Genomic DNA, 22,854 nt, shown 5'->3' on the forward strand with positions numbered 1-22,854 from the left:
TGGATGGGAAATTCCACTGCAAGGGACTATTAATCTTTTTTTTTTAATAAACATTTTATTGAGGTATTTTTTGGTATAACAACCACACAATAAACAATGTACATGAACCTATAAACATAGTGTAAAAGCCGTCTCCCTCCCTTACAGGTCCCATCTTTATTAACCCCCTCCTCTAAGCTAAACTAAGCCTTCTGCTGACGATTCATTTTCCACGAAGAAGTCGACGAACGGTTGCCACCTCCGGGCGAACCCTAACAGTGACCCTCTCAGGGCGAACTTGATTTTCTCCAAACAGCGAAAGCTAGCCATGTCCGATATCCTGGTCTCCGACTTCGGGGGCTTTGAGTCCCTCCAAGCTAATACTATCAAAGGCCAGAACGTCTGCCCCTTCTCCTGGATTCCTGGGTCTTCCGACACCCCGAAAATCGCCACCTCTGGACTCAGTGCCACCCTTGTTTTTAACACCGTGGACATGACATCTGCAAACCTCTGCCAAAATCCCCTCAGCTTCGGACATGCCCAGAACATGTGGACATGGTTCGCTGGTCCTCCCGCACATTTTGCACACCTGTCTTCTATCCCAAAGAATCTGCTCATCCGGGCCACTGTCATGTGGGCCCTGTGAACGACCTTAAATTGTATCAGGCTGAGCCTGGCACATGTTGCGGACATGTTGACTCTACTCAACGTGTCCGCCCATAGACCATCCTCTATCTCTCCTCCCAGCTCCTCCTCCCACTTGCGCTTCAGCTCCTCGGTCTGTGTCTCCTGCGACCCCATAAGTTCCTTGTAAATGTCCGAGACGCTCCCTTCTCCTACCCACCCTCTGGAAACTACCCTGTCCTGAACCCACCTTAGCGGTAGGAGCGGGAAGGTTGACACATGTTTACGTAGGAAGTCCCGCACCTGCAGATACCTGAATTTGTTTCCCCTCGCCAACCCAAACTTCTCCTCCAGCGCCCTCATACTCGGAAAGCTTACCTCTACAAACATATCCCCCATCCTCTCAATCCCTGCTCTCCGCCATATCCGGAACCCCCCATCCATACTCCCTGGGGCAAACCGGCGATTATTACAGCTTGGGGACCAGACCGAGGCTCCTTCTGCTCCCACATGTCTCCTCCATTGCCCCCAGACTCTCAGGGCCGCCACCACCATGGGGCTTGTGGAGTACCATGCCGGCGGGAAAGGCAGAGGCGCAGTAGCCAACGCCCCCAAACTGGTGCCCTTGCATGAAGCCGCCTCCATACGCTCCCATGCCGACCCCTCCCCCACCACCCACTTCCTGATCATGGCTATATTCGCCGCCCAGTAATACTTACTAAAATTTGGCAACGCCAGCCCGTCCGCTCCCCGACTCCGCTCAAGCATTACCTTCCTTACTTGCGGGGTCTTGCCCGCCCAAACAAAGCCAGAGATCACTTTGTTGACCCGTTTAAAAAAGGGTCGCGGAATAAAGATGGGGAGACATTGAAACACGAACAGGAATCTCGGGAGGACCGTCATCTTCACCATCTGCACCCTCCCAGCTAATGACAACGGGAGCGCGTCCCATCCCCGAAAATCGTCCTTCATTTGGTCTACTAGGCGGGCCAGATTTAATTTATGCAGCTGGCCCCATTCCCGCACCACTTGAATGCCTAGGTACCTAAAGGTCCCCCCTACTAATCTAAACGGCAGCTCCCCCAATTGCCTCTCCTGTCCCCTCGCCTGGATCACAAACATCTCACTTTTAAGGGACTATTAATCTAAACCACTGTCAGCAGGAGAGATCCATGGCGTTTTAAGTCAAAAAGAAATCGGCGGCGCCCCAGCACCGATCCTCCAACCAGTGAAGGGCTAGCAGCCATGCCATGTAAAACGCCCAGCCACCACGACAAAAACAGCCGGAGAATTGCCGGGTCTGTGGTCGCGCATGCGCACAGCGACCACATGCAGTCGTCGTGCCATAAAACATGGCGCTGCCCGTGCCCGGACCCGACCTGCCAGATAGTGGTCCCCTGGACACCCCCTGGCCACCCCCTAACAGTCCCCCCAGCCCTCACGGAAGCTCCCCCTGGCCAACAGCACAGCTCCCGCCCGACTGTGGCGGCGCTGGACACAGTCTGCAGCTGCCACGCCAGGTTCCCGACCGCTGAGACCACACACGTCAACCGCTTGGTCGGGAACGCGGCCCATCGGGGGCGGAGCATCGGGGAAGATCCTTCAGGTGACGTCCTGTGTCCGTCCCAACAGTGTGCGGCGCACTCCTCGATGATGGAGGGTGCGGAGCGTGTGAAAACAATCGCCGTCCCCCATTCAATCGTAAAAAGTGATTCTCCGCCCGATCGCCGATTACGGAATCGCCGTTGGGAAACAGAGAATCCCGCTCCTTAACTTTGCACCCGGTCACACTTTGCTTATTTAAGCCCAGTTAGAAGCAACATTTAGGATATTTCTCTAACAGTAGTCTGGATTCTCTGGCACCCCTGCCTCGTGCCTCTCAGTGGCGGGCCATTTATTGGAGGCAGGATTCTATTTTTCCGCCACTTGTCAATGGGATTTCCCATTTAATTTTTTTTTGAAAAGTATTTTTTATTCAAAATTTTTATCATCTTGACATTTTACAAAACAAAACAAATCCACCCAATCCCGAACAGTTCTCCAAAATGCAAATTAAACAGCCCATCTCCTGTGGAACTGCTCATTTGCACCCCCCTCCCCACCCCCCCTTAGGGCAAATTTCACCTTCTCAATATGTAAGAACTCCATTAGATCCCCCAGCCAGGGTGAAGAAGCTGACATCCACCCCAACAGAACCTGCCTGCAGGCGATCAACGAGGCGAAGGCTAAAACATCCACCCCTGTTCCCATCTGCAACTCCGGCAGGTTCGACACCCCGAATATGGCCCCCCAGGGGACCCGGCTCCGAATCCATATGCAAAATCGTCAACATGGTGCTGAAAAACGACCCCCAAGATTTTTCCGACTTCGGACACTAACAGAAAAATGCACATGATCAGCTGGGCCTCTCCCACAGTCTTCGCCAGTATCTTCTTTCCCCTCAAACAGCCGGCTTATCCTTGACTTCGTCAAACATGCCCTGTGCACCACCTTCAGCTGTATCAACCCCAGGCTCGCGCTCGAGGTTAAGGCATTCACCCTCCTCCAGCGCCATCCACAATTCTTCCTCCCACTTGGCATTAATCCCCCTCCAATATCCTCCCATATATCACTGTGATGACCCAACCCTCCAACCCGACAGCACCTCATCCAACATCGAGGAGGCAGGCACTATCAGAAAAGTCAGAAAAATCTTCCGAGCAAAGTCCTGCTCCTGCATATATCGAAAACCCTCCTTGCACGGAAACTCAAACTTCCCCTCCCCTCCTCCGCCCATCCAAATACAAATCCCTCATCTCCTCACAACCCTCTCTTCCCATCACCGAAACCTTGCATCCATCCTCCCTGGTCAAATCCATGGGATTCTCCAATAATGGGGCTATGTCCCCACGCCGGCGAAAGAACACGTGTGAATCACTCTGGACTCAGCTGGAGTAAGTCCAGGGAGATTCTGCGATTTACAGGGGGCTAGCAGGGCCCTGCAGTAGGCCTCACAGCTCCGACTGCCGATACGGCGCCCTGCACTTCCGGTCGAGGGGCCACGCAAGCGCACGGCGGCGGCCTCGGTCGTCCGCGCTGCGCGACATGGCCGACACACACCGCTGACCGGCACCGACAGCATAGGCCCCATCCAGATCGCGCACGGCCATGGATCGGTGGCCCCCGATCGGAACCCCGGCCGTCCTGGAGACCCCCCGGCGAAGGATCTCCCTGCCCCCCACCAGGGCGGCTGCGGACACAGCCGACTTTCCCACCAGGTGGGACCATGAGAGACCCATGCTGGCGGGAACTCGGTCAGTTGTTGGTTGAGAATCGCCGTGGGTGCCTCTTTTCACTGGGCTCCAACTGGCGGCGCGTCCACCGCGCGCCCGATTGGCGGCAATTCTCCGATCGCGGGTCTGACGCCCATTCTCCGCCCCTGCGCCGAGCGCGATTTCCGCGCAGAGGCTCGGAGAATCCCGCCCCATGATTCTTCCTAATCGGCATCAGCCTCGACCCCGCTCCCAACCTAAAGTGCTGCCGAAACTGCCTCCAACGTGGCAACCACCACAGGATTTCCCAAATACTTCCCTGAGGTAAACGGATGTGCTGCTGTCACCAGCGCCCACAACCCTGACTGACCCCCGATAAGAACCTGCCTCCATTCTCACCCATAAAGCCTCCGCCCCCCTACTCCAGCCCCACACCTTCTCCACGTGCACCGTCCAGTAATAATACAGCAAGTTCGGAAGACCCAAGTCTCCCAACTGCCGACCCTTCTGAAACGCAACCTTCCTTATCCTGGCCACCTTCCCTGCCCAAACAAACGATGAAACCAACCTGTCTACCCTCCTAAAACACAACTTCGGCAAAAAAGACCAGCAGGTACTTAAATAAGAATGGAAACCGTGGCAAAATGTTCACCTTGATCGCCTGCACCCTACCTGCCAGTGACAGAGGAAGACTATCCCACCTCACTAAATCCACTTTCACCCAATCGGACTCGTAAAGCTCAGCTGACAAGGCCAAGCCCAACCCTGGCCACCTGCACTCCCAAATACCTGAAATGGGATATTGCCACCCTCCTACTCCCACCCTCAATCCTGGAGAAAATATTCACTTTACCCCAAGTTCAACTTGTATCCCAAAAACGCCCCACATCTCTTAATCAGACCCATTATGTCCCCCTTGAAGAGCTCTGGTCTGAAATCATCTGTGTACCTATGCTCTTCCGCCCCGCCAGCGCCCCCCCCACCCCCCCCACCTCACTATCCCCTTCCTTAAATCCAAGCACATCAGCACAAACGGAAGGGGGGACATGGGGCATCCCTGCCTCGTTCCCCGATGAAGCGGAAAGTACCCTGAATTCATATCATTCAATCACACACACGCCATTGGTTCCTTGTACAACAACTTAACCCATGGCACAAAACTAGGCCCAGTCCCAAACTTCTGCAACACTGCAAACAAATAGCCACTCCACCCGATCAAACACCTTGGGCGGGATTCTCCCCTAACTGGTGGGGCGGGCCAAACCGGCGCCGAGGAGTGGCGGGAACTACTCCGTATTCGGGCCGGCCGGAGTCCTCCGCACCTTCAGGGGCTAGGCCGTCGCCGGCGGGCTTGGCACCGCGCCAGCCGGCGCCGAAGGTCCTCTGCCAGCCGGCGCGAGTTGGCGCATGCGCAGGAGCGCCAGCGTGTGCTGGCGTCATGCCAGCACATGCGCAGGGGGGTTCTTCTCCGTGCTGGCCATGGCGGACCGTTATACCGTCCGGCGCGGAGGGAAAGAGTGCCTCCACGGCGCAGGCCCGCCCACGGATCGGTGGGACTCGATCGTGGGCCAGGCCACTGTGGCCCCCCCCACCCCCCCAACCCCCCGGAGCCAAATCCCTCCCGTGTCCCCCACGAGGACTCCGCAGGCCGCTCGCAGAGACAGGTCCCGCCGGTATGGACCTGGTGCAATGTACGCCGGCGGGACCCGCCGAAAACAGGCGACCGCTCGGCCTATCACGGGCCGGAGAATTGCCAGGGGGGGGCCGCTGCCAACGGCCGCGAACGGTGCGCCGCGATTCCCGCCCCGCCAAAAAACCGGCAGGGGGTCGGAGAATCCCACCCCTTCTCCGCATCCAAATGGTCAAATGTCTCTCTTGGTTATGAACGCCATCAACGTCCCTGTGCCACAGGAACCAAGAAGTGGTCCAATCACTTCGCTGTCTGATTTGGAGTCTTTTTTTTCGATGTTTGTGATGGTGCTGTTGGATGGCATCTTGTAGCTGATAAGGTGTTGACGTTGAAGAGGTACCATCAACAGTATCATTCGAGGTAATGGATGTGCCATATGTTGAAGTTGGATAAGACTGTACATACTGGTTCTGGCCACATGCTGTGCTGGAAGGGTGATCCTGCTGAGAACCGTTGAAGCTTGTCGAATTGGAAACAGAATTGCTGCTCGCATAAATACCTGGTGATGGTGTGAAACTAGAACCTTGCATCTGATAGGAATATGCCGTCTGGCCAGGCTGGGGTGCAGCAAATCCTGGGCTGTAACTAAGGCATCCAGTCTGTACTGCAGATTGCGCTTGCGGTAGTCCTCCTTCGGTCTTGATTCCATTTTGGGCAATCCGTAGTGCTGGCCTGTTTGAGAATATGCTGCATAGACTGCTGGCTGCTGCATGCCTGAATACTGGGTTTGTCCAGCATGAGCTGTCATTGGCTGCATTGCTGGTGTGGGAAAAATGCATGGAAACAGCTGTGGTGAATATTGGTGTATTCCTCTTGGACTGTAGCGGCTGCTTGTTATTACTGACCAAGTGTAATTGTTAAGTGATCCATTTCCTGTCATTGTGGCATCTGCTGTCACCCTGAGCGTGCCATCACTGAGGTTGCGGCACTCCCTGTCTGGAGTAAAGTTTGGCTTACGTGAATCAGAGTCGGCGTTTGGGAGCTCCCCATGGTCTGTTTTAACTGAGTCAGTGTTGGTTTGTCAATGCTCCCCGTCTGGAGTCTTAGCAGGTTCACTGGAGTCAGCTGAGATTTCTCGAAGCTGCACGTCTGGAGTCGGAACATGCAGGAATGCATTGACTTATGGAGAGGTTCGAGCGAATGAGGGTGGAAGTATCATGGTGTCACCGGAATCACCAGTGGTCTCACAGTGATCGTCGAGTGCCTCTGTACACACTAACTGAGGTCTGTCACTTTGCACATCTTGCATGGGAAGTGGGATGCTGCCGTCACTCGTCTCACTTACCGTGGGTAGATTCTCAGTAGCTGCTTGTTGTTCACTTGGGTTGGGTGAATTGTCAGAGTCTTCATCTGGTGGTGCAAACAATGTGGGTGGACTGTCATTGTCTTGCTGTTGTCCTTCATTTGGGCTTGGACTGTCATCGTCGCTTTGTTCTTCACTGTAGCATGATAGACCGCCATGGTCATCCTGCTGTGCACTGGAGCGTGAACAAAGAACAAAGAACAAAGAAAAGTAAAGCACAGGAACAGGCCCTTCGGCCCTCCAAGCCCGTGCCGACCATGCTGCCCGACTAAACTACAATCTTCTACACTTCCTGGGTCCGTATCCCTCTATTCCCATCCTATTCATGTATTTGTCAAGATGCCCCTTAAATGTCACTATCGTCCCTGCTTCCACCACCTCCTCCGGTAGCGAGTTCCAGGCACCCACTACCCTCTGCGTAAAAAACTTGCCTCGTACATCTACTCTAAACCTTGCCCCTCTCACCTTAAACCAATGCCCCCGAGTAATCGACCCCTCTACCCTGGGGAAAAGCCTCTGACTATCCACTCTGTCTATGCCCCTCATAATTTTGTAGACCTCTATCAGGTGTCCCCTCAACCTCCTTCGTTCCAGTGAGAACAAACCGAGTTTATTCAACCGCTCCTCATAGCTAATGCCCTCCATACCAGGCAACATTCTGGTAAATCTCTTCTGCACCCTCTCTAAAACCTCCACATCCTTCTGGTAGTGTGGCGACCAGAATTGAACACTATACTCCAAGTGTGGCCTAACTAAGATTCTATACAGCTGCAACATGACTTGCCAATTCTTATACACAATGCCCCGGCCAATGAAGGCAAGCATGCCGTATGCCTCCTTGACTACCTTCTCCACCTGTGTTGCCCCTTTCAATGACCTGTGGACCTGTACTCCTAGATCTCTTTGACTTTCAATACTCTTGAGGGTTCTACCATTCACTGTATATTCCCTACCTGCATTAGACCTTCCAAAATGCATTACCTCACATTTGTCCGGATTAAACTCCATCTGCCATCTCTCCGCCCAAGTCTCCAAACAATCTAAATCCTGCTGTATCCTCTGACAGTCCTCATCGCTATCTGCAATTCCACCAACCTTTGTGTCGTCTGCAAACTTACTAATCAGACCAGTTACATTTTCCTCCAAATCATTTATATATACTACAAAGAGCAAAGGTCCCAGCACTGATCCCTGTGGAAGACCACTGGTCACAGCCCTCCAATTAGAAAAGCATCCTTCCATTGCTACTCTCTGCCTTCTATGACCTAGCCAGTTCTGTATCCACCTTGCCAGTTCACCCCTGATCCCGTGTGACTTCACCTTTTGTACTAGTCTACCATGAGGGACCTTGTCAAAGGCCTTACTGAAGTCCATATAGACAACATCCACTGCCCTACCTGCATCAATCGTCTTAGTGACCTCCTCGAAAAACTCTATCAAGTTAGTGAGACACGACCTTCCCTTCACAAAACCGTGCTGCCTCTCACTAATACGTCCATTTGCTTCCAAATGGGAGTAGATCCTGTCTCGAAGAATTCTCTCCAGTAATTTCCCTACCACTGAAGTAAGGCTCACCGGCCTGTAGTTCCCTGGATTATCCTTGCTACCCTTCTTAAACAGAGGAACAACATTGGCTATTCTCCAGTCCTCCGGGACATCCCCTGAAGACAGTGAGGATCCAAAGATTTCTGTCAAGGCCTCAGCAATTTCCTCTCCAGCCTCCTTCAGTATTAGACTGGCATGGTAGACTGTCATCGTCTTCTTGCTGTTTACTTGAGTATGGCAGAATTGCATCGTCTGCTGCTAGTTGGTCAGAGGAGGTTGCTAGGCCCTCATGGTCTTGTTCCTGCAAGGACTGCGCGTCGGAGTCTTGCGTTTCTTCTATCGTGGAGTCTGTCCACGGGCTCGCTGTGGAGGCTTGTGACACTGGAGTCACTTCTTGTTCATGCAAGGACTGTGGTGTGGAGTCTTGCGTGTCTTCTATCGTGGAGTCGGGAACCCTGAGCGGTGCATGGACCACGCTCTGTGTGGCAGCAGGCCGCTCTCTGTGGGCTTGTACCGCTCTCTGTCCCTTGGTGTCAGGCTGCAGCATCATCCTGCACTCACGGGTCGGGATGTCGTATAGGCTGGGCTGAAGATCCTCAAATCCGAGGAACGAATCCGCGTCTGCGTCGGATTCAATACGAGGGTCGCCAATGTGCAACACATCTAGTTGCGGTTCGGATTTGGTACTGGGGTAGCCTCCCAAGGTGAAAGGTTCGTCCGAGTCATAGTCTTCTAGGACCATATCATCACTGTTTGCGTCGGAGCTGCCATTGGACTCGCAAGGTCCAGAGAAAATGTGAAGGTTGGTATCGAAGTATTCAAGGTCGGAATCATCGGTTTGGGCGTAAGTAACTGCTTGTTACAGGGTTCTTTGGAGGTTAATTTCATTTCCTGGTTCAATTTGAGGCATTGTGCTGAAAGATTCTAGAATCCATTGTTAAGGATGAGATTTCTAAATTCTTGGAAGTGCAGGGTCGGATTAGGACAAGTCAGCATGGATTTAGTAAGGGGAGGTCATGCCTGATAAACCTGTTAGAGTTCTTTGAAGAGATAACAAATAGGTTAGACCAAGGAGAGCCAATGGATGTTATCTATCTTGACTTCCAAAAGGCCTTTGATAAGGTGCCTCACGGGAGACTGCTGAGTAAAATAAGGGCCCATGGTATTCGAGGCAAGGTACTAACATGGATTGACGATTGGCTGTCAGGCAGAAGGCAGAGAGTTGGGATAAAAGGTTCTTTTTCGTAATGGCAACCGATGACGAATGGTGTCCCGCAGGGTTCAGTGTTGGGGCCTCAGCTGTTCTCTTTATATATTAACGATCTAGATGACGGGACTGGGGGCATTCTGGCTAAGTTTGCCGATGATACAAAGATAGGTGGAGGGGCAGGTAATATGGAGGAGGTGGGGAGGCTGCAGAAAGATTTAGACAGTTTAGGAGAGTGGTCCAAGAAATGGCTGATGAAATTCAACGTGGGCAAGTGCGAGGTCTTGCACTTTGGAAAAAAGAATAGAGGCATGGACTATTTTCTAAACGGTGACACAATTCATAATGCTGAAGGGCAAAGGGACTTGGGCGTCCTAGTCCAGGATTCTCTAAAGGTAAACTTGCAGGTTGAGTCCGTAATTAAGAAAGCAAATGCAATGTTGTCATTCATCTCAAGAGGCTTGGAATATAAAAGCAGGGATGTACTTCTGAAGCTTTATCAAGCAATAGTTAGGCCACATTTAGAATACTGTGAGCAATTTTGGGCCCCACACCTCAGGAAGGACATACTGGCACTGGAGCGGGTCCAGCGGAGATTCACACGGATGATCCCAGGCCTAACATACGATGGACGTCTGAGGATCCTGGGATTATATTCATTGGAGTTTAGAAGGTTGAGGGGAGATCTAATACAAACTTACAAGATAATGAATGGCTTAGATAGGGTGGATGTAGGGAAGTTGTTTCCATTAGCAGGGGAGACTAAGACCCGGGGGCACAGCCTTAGAATAAAAGGGAGTCACTTTAGAACAGAGATGAGGAGAAATTTCTTCAGCCAGAGAGTGGTGGGTCTTTGGAATTCATTGCCACAGAAGGCGGTGGAGGCCGGGACGTTGAGTGTCTTTAAGACAGAAGTTGATAAATTCTTGATTTCTCAAGGAATTAAGGGCCATGGAGAGAGAGGGGTAAATGGAGTTGAAATCAGCCATGATTGAATGGTGGAGTGGACTCGATGGGCCGAATGGCCTTACTTCCACTCCTATGCCTTATGGTCTTATGGTCTTATTCCAGGTGAAGGAAGGCTGTTTCACAACTTTAAAAGATTTTTTCTTTGATTTGGGACGTTTCCCCTTTAAATGGGCGTAGTCCGGGGCCTTTGACGTCATGACGCATGTGACGTAGCTCGTAGGAAGCGATTGCGCATGCGCAGATCGCTGGTCCTTTACTGATGGCCGTTTTCGTGATTGCGCATGCGTGGCGTCTTGCGCATGCGCAAACGAACCTTCCTGTTCTGCATGCTTTTCGCGCAACTGTGCAAGTGCAGAACCTTTAGAAAGATGGCCGCCGATCAAAATTGTTCTCTGCTCCGGGATTTCGGCCTCGAGGTGAGTACTGGCGCTTCTCTTACCTTTTCATGCTGATTGGAGTGTGTTTTCCTCCCAGTGTTTGCCGAATTTGTCCAGGACTGCCTGGAAGTCGCTCCTGTTTTGCCCTTTGGAGAACTTGAATTTTTTAAAGATTTCTTCTGCTCTGGCACCGTGAGGAGAAGCTCTGTTTTTTTCAGGATTGGCCACTTCTTCTAGTTTGGCTGCCACCAGGAAGATTTCAAACTTGTGCCGGAATGCCCGCCAGTTTTCGCGGAGATCGCCGTGGCACTGGAGCTGCTGCGGAACACGGAATTCGAACATCTTGCCTGGGTATCGTTGCTGGTTGTCACTGTACGCTGAGGTATGGCTATGTGGATTGAAACAGTTCACGCCTGGTATCATGATTTGTTATGTTGTAGGTGTAACATAAGCGGCTTCCTTGTGGTGCACTTGACAAAGGAAGGTTCAGACGTGGAGATAACTTCAACACGTTTATTAAACTATTTACACTTCTATTACTCGGGTTCGACACTACTGCTAATCCTACTATAGCTACCCAGACTGACTAACCAGCTGCTGCAATCCACGTGGTGGGTGTAATATTGAACCAATCCTGTGTCTGTACTCACTGACTGTCTCCACTGGAAAGAGGCAGATCATGTGTGTGGTGTCCTTTATATATGGGTTGGTGCCCCCCTGTGGTCATGTCACCTCCTTGTGTATCGTGAATGTCTATTGGTCGCGTCCTATCTACGTGATCTATTGGTTGAGTGTGTGTGTGTGATGTCACTGGTGCTCCCTCTAGTGTCTAGCTAGCCTACATGCATTTACATTGATGCACATCATCGCACCATCTACTTCCAATGGGAATTGGCCAAGCAGTTTCAGCTTCTATTGGGGAACAACCCTACATCTGGAACACTCTGAAACTCCAATTTAAAGTTGAGGGACTCATGTACCAGAATAGTTCCCAAGGAAAAATTGGAAGGATTAAAACCAGTAATAACTCCTGGGTGTCTATGCCCAACACACCCTGACTACCCTCCTGACCACCAATTACTCCCTACCCCGAAATACACCCCTGCGTCCTGATTACCATCCCGACTACCGACCCAACTCCCTCCCCACCCCTGACTACCCACCTGACCACCACGACCCACCTGATTCCCTCAACCACCTGTCCAACCTCCACTGCCTCCCCCTCACCCACTTAACTTAAAAACTCTTACCTTTCCTCCCAGCTTGTCAATGTGGCTGGGACGTTTAAATTTACCAGATTAAGGCAGTTAGTGCTATAAAAGGGGGACATGGCTTCTACATTCCGAGGGAAGAATTTGAGGTGCAGCTACACCCCTTGTATCTCAGCAGGCCCAAGTTAGAATGCGGTGAGAAACTTGTGGAGCTCTAGTCGAAGGTAAGAAAAAAGGAGCAGAGTGGAAATCCAACAGGGATATCCACTCCACGGAGGACTTGGCCCAATATGGTCCGGAAATCCGTTCAGGGATTGTCCTATTATTATACATGTCAGCAGAGCTGCCATGTATGATAATAATATAATAATCTTAATTGTCATAAGTAAGCTTACATTAACACTGCAATGAAGTTACTGTGAAAAGCTCCTAGTCGCCACATTCCGGAGCCTGTTCGGGCACACAGAGGGAGAATTCAGAATGTCCAATTCACCTAACAGCACGTCTTTCAGGACTTGTGGGAGGAAACTGGAGCACCCGGAGGAAACCCACGCAGCCACGGGGAGAACGTGCAGACTCCTTACAGACAGTGGCCCAAGCCGGTAATCGAACCTGGGACCCTGGCGCTGTGAAGCAAGAGTGCGGGGCAGCACGGTGGCGCAGTGCTTAGGATTGCTGCCTCATGGCGCCGAGGTCCCAGGTTCGATCCCAGCTCTGGGTCACTGTCCATGTGGAGTTTGCACATTCTACCCGTGTTTGCGTGGGTTTCACCCCCACAACCCAAATATGTGCAGGGTAGGTGAATTGGCCATGCTAAGTTGTACCCTAAATTGGAAAAATTGAATTGGGTACTCTACATTTAAAAAAAAAAAATGCTACCCACTGTGCTACCATGCTGGTATCATGTATACCATATCCCACCCAGGTTGAGGTACTGTGGGTGAGGTGGAAGACTTGAGAGGTTGTTATTAAGCAGCTATTTTTCCTAGATTAATCAACACATGGAAACATGACTGAATAGAAATTGTGGCAGCATCCCATGTGTATTATTTGTTATTTAAATAAGTGTCAAACTCCCTTTAAAACAGCTCTCCCTCTTGAGAATGTCACTTCATTAAGTTCTTATCCTTTAATTATAAAATTGACTCACTGAAAGCATCCAGTACTGGAGCAAGATTGTAAAGTATCCAGCAGAGACCGGCAAACCAAGTTTGTTCAATGTTAAGTAGGTATGCTGGAAAGACATCTCCCTGCCACATAATGCCATTCAACGGTTGTGCATCTCAGTAATCGATGTGTTAAGTTTTTGATTGAATGTTCCACAGCAATGATCATCCCACTGAAGTTTAGATTTTACAGATACGGGTACTTTTCCATATATATTTATTAACTTCCCTGTTGCAGATTTTCTACTTGACTGCCTGGGGAAACATCTACTCCATCTTTCATCGGCTCAGCTTGAACATGCCAATCTTCTACCTGCTTGTGAGCCTGGGTGCAACAGTGGCCACCACAATCATGATTCTGCTCCTTGATAGACACACCAAGAAGGTATGGGGAATATAGCTGCTGCTTAGGTGTGCACTGCAAAGGCAACTTATTATTGTCCAACATGCGGGGTCCATGATTATTCTCACACCACTATGAAATGTTCTTTGATTGGGCTGATGTGGAATCTCGATATTGCCTTGTGAACAAAGGACGTTAGACTTTGTTTTATATACAAAGCTATTGATTACTAACACTACACTAACGAACAACTAAAATGTCTAAGATGAATACAGTTGGAAATAAATGTCTAACACTAACTTACACTAAGATACTACAGAGCTACTCTAATATGCAACTACTATCAACTCCTCACAAACACCTTCTGAAGGAACACATGGTGCATCCGGGTCCCGGGACTCCGTACTCGCCCCACCTGCTGGTCGGATGCTAGAACCACAACAGTAAAACATATAACTTACAATACACATGCAGATCATAGATCATAGAATTTACAGTGATGATGAACTACTCATACTATATACAGATTATAGTCTGCCTATCACCACACACTAGGCAAGGGTTCTTGATGAAAATTCAATGGCTCCTCAATGGAAAAATTGAAGGTTGAGACTGTTAACTGTTTATCAATTGAGTGTTAATTGTATTTCAGGAATTGATATTTGGATTCACCTTTTTTTTAATATATATTATATATATATTTAAAATATATAGATGTGGAGAAATGGAAAGGAGACTTGGTTGCAGTATCCTGTCCTTCACTTCCTGGCTTTCTGAGTTCTTACAGAGATACCTAGACCGGTACATGATACAAGCTCTGTCCACTGGGATGAAGAACAGAATCAGCACATACCCCATTGGAGATTACATGTCTCCGCCTTCTTTGTTAAGGAATTGCTCATGGGATCTGAAAGAAGAGGGAAATTGATTTTAAAATAAATTTTGATTCTGTCGATTTGATGTAAAGCCAGAAATGCCAGCAATCAGTGAAATGTTTGACTTTATTTTTATATTTTGTAGTTTGACTCTTTATGAGTTTACCGAGTGAAACTCCGACCCATGCGGATGAAAACCCTTTGGGATTCATTTTCCAATTCAGTTTTCAGTTTTAGATATTAGTTTTTAGTGCATCTTTTGCTCCTCAGGATGAGAGGTGCCAGTGCTAGGGGTAGAACGCTTCTGTGCCTCCAGGCAAAATGCAGGTTGGATAGAAGACAAAACTCTTTCCCAACCTGCTTTAGCCCCCAAAAATCTGCTTTTGCCCCCAACCTCAAATGAGTATGCTCCACCAAGCCAATATGATTTTTAAAAAAAATTAATTTTGGTCATGTTTTCAAGCTATGAGATTCGGGACGAAATTGTGAAAAATTAGCTTTTTTTCCGATTTTGCTGATTCTGACTGCTTTCTCACAATCTAAATTCAATTAGTGTAATAATTTGCCAATAACCAGAGGGATGAGATTTTCCCTTCATCGGTTTGGCCTGGACTGAAACGCAGATGCCAGTGATGAAAGGGCAATGTGATAAGCCTCCCAGCTCATTGATTTATTTTTCATTTATCATTTACATTTAAATTACTTATTTTACATTTTTATTGTCTTCAGTCACTTAATTTGTTTCTTTTCCAGGTAAATATAAACACAGATATGCGACTTGCTGCTGTGAATGAAATGCTAATGAATCACAATCTGTTAGTGGGGGTCACGGACACCATGGAGGGTTTCCGAAGTGTACTTCAAGTATTCCTTTTATCATTAAATTCCGAAAAATCGCTACTAACAGATCTGTGTTTACAACTGCAACAAAAAATAAATACTGATGTAGGAAATAAGTATTGGGATTTGCTATTTCAATTTCAAGACTTACCATATAAATCATAGATTATCATAGAATTTACAGTGTAGAAGGAGGCCATTCGGCCCATCAAGTCTGTACCGGCTCTTGGAAAGAGCACCTTACCCAAGGTCAGCACCTCCACACTATCCCCATAACCCAGTAACCCCACCCAACACTAAGGGCAATTTTGGACACTAAGGGCAATTTATCATGGCCAATCCACCTAACCTGCACATCTTTGGACTGTGGGAGGAAACCGGAGCACCCGGAGGAAACCCACGCACACACGGGGAGAATGTGCAGACTCCGCTCAGACAGTGACCCAAGCCGGAATCGAACCTGGGACCCTGGTGCTGTGAAGCAATTGTGCTATCCATAATGCTACCGTGCTGCCCTTACCCTTGCAAGCTTTATTTTGTTTGCCTTGAACCATCAAATGCAATACAACTTGATTAATAATTATACCAGCAGGATAGAAGTGCAGTTTTAGGTAAGAACCATTCAGTAAAAGAACTGACATCCATTCAACACTTCATATGGGAGACAATTTGTCCTTTAGACAGTAAATGAATAATTAGATAATCTGGTAGTGTTGGTTTAGTTCGTCCAGGCAATCTTTAAATTGTGCCATGGAAGTCTTTTAAGCTGTTTGACATACTGTTTTAGACAAAATAGAGCATCCCACAGAGCTCCATAGAAGTGTCATCTTCGATTAAGTGTTCTAGTCTGCGAAGGGAATCAGATGAGAGTACTACCAGTTGAGCCAAGCTGACATTTTATCAGGTTAAGGACAGTAGGTGAGTGGCAGTAATGTTGGTAGCTGCTTTGTTTCCTGATTTCTGAGCCTGCAACATATTGTAATCACAAATGTAATCGTTTCAAAAGCTATCAACATTGTAATGGCACAGTCATTCAGCTTTATTCAGGAAGCAGCAGCATTTGTCCTGATAGAAAGTCGTTACAGTCTTTGATGACATGGCACTCACCACTCACTTCTGAATGGACTTTGGAGAGAGTGCAAGGAAGGTTTACCAGGAGTTGCCTGGTCTAAAGGGTGTTAGCTATGAGGAGAGATTGAATAAACTCGGGTTGTTTTCATTGGAAAGACGGAGGTTGAGCGGAGACCTGATTGAGGTCTGCAAAATTATGAGAGGTATAGACAGTGTGAATAGTCAGAAGCTTTTTCCCAGGGTGGGAGACTCAATTACAAGGGGGCACAGGTAAGGGGGGCAAAGTGCAGGGGAGATGTGCGGGGAAAGCTTTTCATGCAGAGGGTTTTGGGTGCCTGGAACGTGTTGCCAGTGGAGATGGTGGAGGCAGGCATGATAGCAGTGTTTAAGATGTGACAGACACATGCGGAGAATGGAGGGATACAGATTGTTTGGGCAATAGGTAGTAGGTTTAAATAAAGAATCTTCATCGGCGCAGGCTTGGTGGGCCGAAGGGCCTGTTCCTGTGCGGTAATGTTCTTTGTTCCAATGCAATAACAGTTAGTTGCCTGTGGCAACATTTATAATCTAAGGATTAAAATATGGCATTATCGCTCCAATGGAGCAGTTGCAAAATTGAACCAAACTTGCAGTAGAATGGTTCAATTTTTCTCTCTGATCCTACAAGTTATTTCCAATAAACAATGACACCTCCAGTAAGTGGACTGCAATATTCTTTATCCATGGTTACTCAGGGATTTTCTCCTTTGTCCTTTTTTTTGGTAATCTCTTTATATTCAAAGCATTCAAGAGAGCAATTATTTAGTTTTGATCTAAATAGACCTGCTTTTGGATTTGGTTTGACTCACCATATAAAATTATGAAGGGAATAGATAGGATAGATGCGGGCAGGTTGTTTCCAGCTTGTTTGGCGGGTGAAAGCAGAACTAGGGGGCATAGCCTCAAAATAAGGGGAAGTAGATTTAGGACTGAGTTTAGGAGGAACTTCTTCACCCAAAGGGTTGTGATCTCATTGAATGGCGGAGCAGGCTCGAGGGGCCAGGTGGCCTACTCCTGCTCCTAGTTCTTATGTTCTTATTCCCTGTAAATCTTGCAAACGAAAAGGAAATTTGACTCATTCTCTTAAAATACCTTAGTTTGTTTTCTGACCGGCTTTCCTTTCAAGTGAACATCTCTGTAAATTTCTCTTTCTATCTTGCTTCCGGCTTCTCGAACAATCTGATTTTTCTGTCACTTATTTTCATTTTTCTCATGTTGAAAAAAACTTGAGGTAGAATTGTCTTTTCTGGACTCTCAAGATACAGAAAGAGAAAATACTGGACAATCTCAGCAGGTCTGACAGCATTTGTGGAGAGAGAAGGGAGCTAAAGTTTCGAGTCTGGATGACTCTTTGCCATAGCTGGAGAGAACTGGAAATAGGGTCAGATTTATACTGTTGTGGGGTATGTCAAGCGGTTGGGCTGAATAAGGGCCAGCGATAGGTGGAGATTGACAAAGATATTGTGGACTGAAAGACAAAAGGAATGTAAATTGGCGTGAACACAAAGAGTCATCCAGACTCGAAACACCCCATTCAAGGATTGAAGGGATGGTTGCCAGATTTGCTGATGCCACAACCGATTGGTCAGAAAGGAAATTGTGAGGACAGCACGGTGGCGCAGTGGCTGGCACTGGGACTACGGCACTGAGGACCCGGGTTCTAATTCCGGTCCTGGATCACTGTCCGTGTGGAGTTTGCACATTCTCCCCGTGTCTGCGTGGGTTTCATCCCCACAACCCAAAGATGTGCAGGTGAGGTGGATTGGCCAAGCTAAAATTGCCCCTTAATTGGAAAAAAATAAGTAATTGGGTACTCTAAATTTATAAAGGAAGTAAATTGTGGAGAGTACATAAGGAGGCTACATAGGGACATTGATAAGTTAAGTGAGTGGGCAAAAATCTGGCTAATTATATATAATATGGGCAAATGTGAAATTGCTCATTTTGGCAGGAAGATTAAAAAAGAAGCTTATTATGCGAATGGTGTTGGATTACAGAGCTCTGAGGTGCACAGCATCCCAATGAATGGATCACAAAAATACAAGTAATTAGGAAAGCTAATATAATGTTATAATTTATTGTGAGTGGAAATGATTACCAAGATAGGGAGGTTATGCTTCAGTTTGTACAGGAAGGCACAGTGGTTAGCACTGCTGCCTCATAGCTTCAGGGACCCGGGTTCGACTCTGACCTCGGGTGACTGTCTGAGTGGAGTTTGCACATTCTCCCCCTGTCTGTATGGGTTTGTCCGGGTGCCGCAGTTTCTTCCCACAGTCCAAAGATGGGCAGGTTAGGTGAATTGGCCATGCTAAATTGCCCCTCAGTATCCAAAGGTTAGGTTGAGTTACAGGGATAGGGCCGGAGATTGGGCCTAAGGAGGGTGCTCTGTTGGAACAGAGGCTGGTGCAGACTCGATGGGCCGAATGCCTCCTTCTGCACTGTAGGGATTCTATGATTCTAGGACGTTGGTGTGACCGCATCTGGTGTGCTATGTACAGTACTGATTTGCTTATTTAAGGAAAGATGTAACTCTTTCCTTAAAGCAGTTCAGTTGAAGTTTGCTAGACTAATATTATCTTATGAGGAAAGGTTGGAGAGGTCATGTTTGTGTCCACCAGAGTTTAAAAGATTTAGAGGCATCTTGATTGAAACCCTTAAGGCCCTGTGGGGTCTTGACAGGGTGGATGCAGAGAGAATTTTTCCTCCTGTCGGAGAATCTAGAATTAGGGGTCACTGTTTAAAAATAAGGGATTGCTCATTGAGGTCAGAAATGAGGAGAAATCCTTTCTCTCAGAGGGTGATATGTCTCTGGAACTCACTTCCTCAAAAGGCAGTGGAAGCAGAGACTGGATATTTTAAGGCAGAGCCAGGTCGGTTCCTGATTAACAAGAGGGCGAAAAGTTATTGGGGGTCGTCAGGAATGTGGGCTTGAGGTTACAATCAGATCAGCCATGCATGATCTTATTGAATGGCGGAGCAGGCTCAAAGGGCCAAATTCGTACGTTAGTAAGTTATAATTTTCTCTTGATGTACGTGAAACCTCATAAGGTCCAATGACGTAACGACACAACACTCACTTGTCACCCATGAACCTTAACGATTTTTATCAGCTGTTTTTCATATATTTTGACCTTGAGAAATGCAAAGGATTACTGACAAGCCTACTCGAGCAAAGGAAGATGGATATCTCCTTCCAGGTAATATATGCATGTTTGACTTTTGAAGTGGATCTTCAGTCTCGTTGAAGAGATGTCAGTGTTGAGAAATACCGCCAGTTTTCCACGCCCTGTCCTCCAAGTCAACATCTGGCACCGCCAGGGGTTTAATGTAGTTTCAAGTGACAGTAATCACAAAAGAAAACCATCTTGTGTAACAATTTTACATTCACCACAGAACAACCAGCTTTTGGCCTACTCTTGTAACCATGGTTAAGTCCTTTCACTTAACAGCCTAAACTTGAACATTGTCCAGTCTTGCTGTAGAGGGGCTTGGATGGTTTCAGTTCCTTTTAAAAAATATATATTTTTATTCAAACATTTTCCAGTTTATAATTAACACCAAAACAACACACGCCACCCCTCCCTTAGCAACTACGGTGACCAGCTCTGTAAATACACAATAAACTATTGCCACCTTCGGTAGAACCCCTCAGTTGCCCCCCTAACGGTGTACTTGATTCAAGGAACTCCATCAGATCTCCCAGGCACACTGGGGCACTGGGTGGAGAAGTTGACCTCCATCCCATCAGCACTCGCCTCCGGGCAATCAGTGAGGCGAAGGCCAAGACATCGACCCCCACACCCATATACATCTCCAGCAAGTCTGACACCCCAAGTATGGCAACTAGGGGACAGATCTCCAGCTCAATTTCAGAATTGCCGACATGGTGCTAAGGAAGGAGACCCAGAACCTCACAAGCTTAGGACACGATAAGAACATGTGACTGGACCCATTCCACACCCCTCACACTTGTCCGCCACTCCCGCAAAGAATCTACTCATCCCGGACTGACTCAGATGAGCCCGAGGCTGTAATAATGGCTTCTGAATCTAAGGAGTCGCAAATGTCATTAAAAATTCTTTCATGGATGTGGGTTTCACTGAAAAGGCCAGCATTTGTTGCCCATCCCTAATTGCCCTTGTACTTAGTGGCTTGCCTTACCATTTCAGAGGGCAGTTAAGAGTCAACCACTTTGCTGTGGGTCTGGTGTCACATGTCGGCCAGACCAGCTAAGGGCAGCAGATTTCCTTCCATAGTGAACCAGATAGGTTTTATTTCTATCGTGGCCACCATTACTGAGACTAGCTTTTCAATTGCAGGAATTCCACCTTGTCCCCAGAGCATTAACCAGGACTTCCGGATTATTAGTCCAGCAACATTACCACTACACCATCATCTCCCCTGTCACCAATGAATGTACTACTTCTGATCTTATTATGGAGTGAACGCAATTGCAAAGGAGTGTGTGGGGTGAGTGGGTGTATAGTCAGTTCAGGGGTGGTTATATCAGTTTAGGGTGAATGGTCTGGGGGGGCCTAATCAGGTTAGGCTGAGGTGATTTGGGTCTGGGGGGTGGTAAGGTCTGGTTGGGGAAATATTCGCATTGGGTCAGGTGATGATAGAATAGAATACCTACAGTGCAGAAAGAGGCCATTCAGCCCATCGAGTCTGCACCGACCCTCCGAAAGAGAACCCCACCCAGGCCCACACCCCCACCCCATCCCATAACCCACCTAAATGTTGGAAACTAAGGGGCAATTTATGATGGCCAGTCCACTTAATCTGCACATCTTTGGACTGTGTGAGGAAACCGGAGCACCCAGAGAAACCGCAGGCAGATACGGAGAGAATGTACAAACTCCACACAAACAGTTACCTAAGGTCAGAATCGAATCCAGGGCCCTGGCACTGTGAGGCAGTAATGCTAATTACTGTACCATCGTGCTGCCCATCTAGGTTGTGTAGGGGAAGGCAGGTAATGGGGCCTGGGGGTGGTGGTTAATTGTGTAGTTACCCAGGTGTTACATTAAGAGTCAACCAAATTGCTGTGGGACTGGAGGAACTTGTAGGCCAGGCCAGGAAAGGACGGCAGATTTCTTTCCCTCAGGGACATTAGTGAACCAGATGGCTTTTTACGACAAGTGACAATGTTTTCATGGCCCCCATTACTGAGACTAGCTTTCAATTCCAAATTTTATGAATTGAATTTAAATTCTGCCAGCTTCCACGGTGGGAATTGAACCCTTGTCTCCAGAGCATTTTCCCGAGTTTCTAGATCACAAGCCTATTATCCCATGCCACTATCTTCCCCGTAACCATCCTGGGTTTCCCAGCTAGGTGACCTGTTTCCTGCCAGAGGCCACTAAAACAAGTAGGTCAAGCCTCTTCAGCGAAAATGACAGGCTGGGAAGGCTTTTATCAGTGAAACTGAAGGGCTCCAGCCAAGGCCATTGACTGCTTTTCAACACACTTCTTCTCTGAGTGCATACACTATGTGACAGGTGATTACCAAATTCTTGCAAGGCAATTTGCTTGTCTGGTACTTCACTCATCCTCAGCTGCACTACCTTCTGACAGCTTTGATCACAGCATGGGAGCAGCATCTGATGCTCCACCTTGCACCTCTGATGAGAGGCAAGGACAGAGGTCGCACCAGCAACAGCAAGATCAATACCAGCCGCACTAACTGCATTCCCCTTAAGTGCATGACCGTCCATAGGACAGGGCTGAGAACCAGCTGGAAGGAGGCCAGACCCCCAACACAGGGCATACAGACAGAGTATCAGCGCTTCCAACATCTATGAGGCAGTGCTTCGGGATCTCATGGCAGGTCACTACTGACATCCGAAACTCCTGGAATAAGACCCCCCCTTCACAGTGGAGCAGTTGGGCTCACATTGATAGTGGCCAAAAGGTGCCTGACACTGGAGGGCAAACTCCTGTGCAACCCCCTCCCCCATCCAGGTCTCTCGATGCCACGTTATGTGTTCTCTATTCCTGTAAAGCGAGAAAGCAGAGAGGTGTAAGTGGTTGTGATGTCTTGTGTGGTGAAGAGGGGATGGGCAGCATTTGTGGAGGGCAACCTTGAGGCATGGGTGAGAGAAAGCAATCGGCTGAGGGTACAAGTTCGTGTCGGCTGTTCAGATAGGGTGGGAGTGGGCGCTTCGAGAAAGAGGAATGAGTGGAGCTGCAATGTCTGTTGTCCTGTGGAATACTGAACAGGAGAATGCTGGAAAAGTCAGAGTTTGGGACTTGGCACCTGTAAGTGTTTCGTCAGTCACCTGTCCTACCCTCCTGAGGTCCTAGATCCTCTGTGGGCACTCTGGAGGTTTGAGGGACCACAGTCCTGCTGCAGACCTTTCAG

General features: G+C 48.4%; 1 protein-coding gene across 7 annotated transcripts in view; it reads left to right on the forward strand.

Annotated features, from left to right (window-relative positions):
• LOC140399124 (transmembrane protein 268-like) overlaps nt 1–22,854 on the forward strand; it is a 60,762-nt gene that overhangs the window by 12,697 nt on the left and 25,211 nt on the right. For 5 of the 7 annotated variants that reach the window (XR_011937635.1, XM_072488318.1, XM_072488315.1 and 2 more), the window contains exons 4-6: nt 13,561–13,707; nt 15,294–15,404; nt 19,601–19,687. Coding sequence is in view for 6 of the 7 variants with exons in the window: in XM_072488318.1 (XP_072344419.1) it covers nt 13,561–13,707; nt 15,294–15,404; nt 19,601–19,687 (345 nt within the window). In the remaining variant the exon portion in view is untranslated. The remainder of the gene's footprint in view (nt 1–13,560; nt 13,708–15,293; nt 15,405–19,600; nt 19,688–22,854) is intronic. The other 2 variants (XM_072488319.1, XM_072488321.1) reach the window with 2 other exon arrangements.

The sequence above is a fragment of the Scyliorhinus torazame genome, chromosome 22 (assembly GCF_047496885.1).
Source record: "Scyliorhinus torazame isolate Kashiwa2021f chromosome 22, sScyTor2.1, whole genome shotgun sequence".
NCBI lineage: Eukaryota > Metazoa > Chordata > Chondrichthyes > Carcharhiniformes > Scyliorhinidae > Scyliorhinus > Scyliorhinus torazame.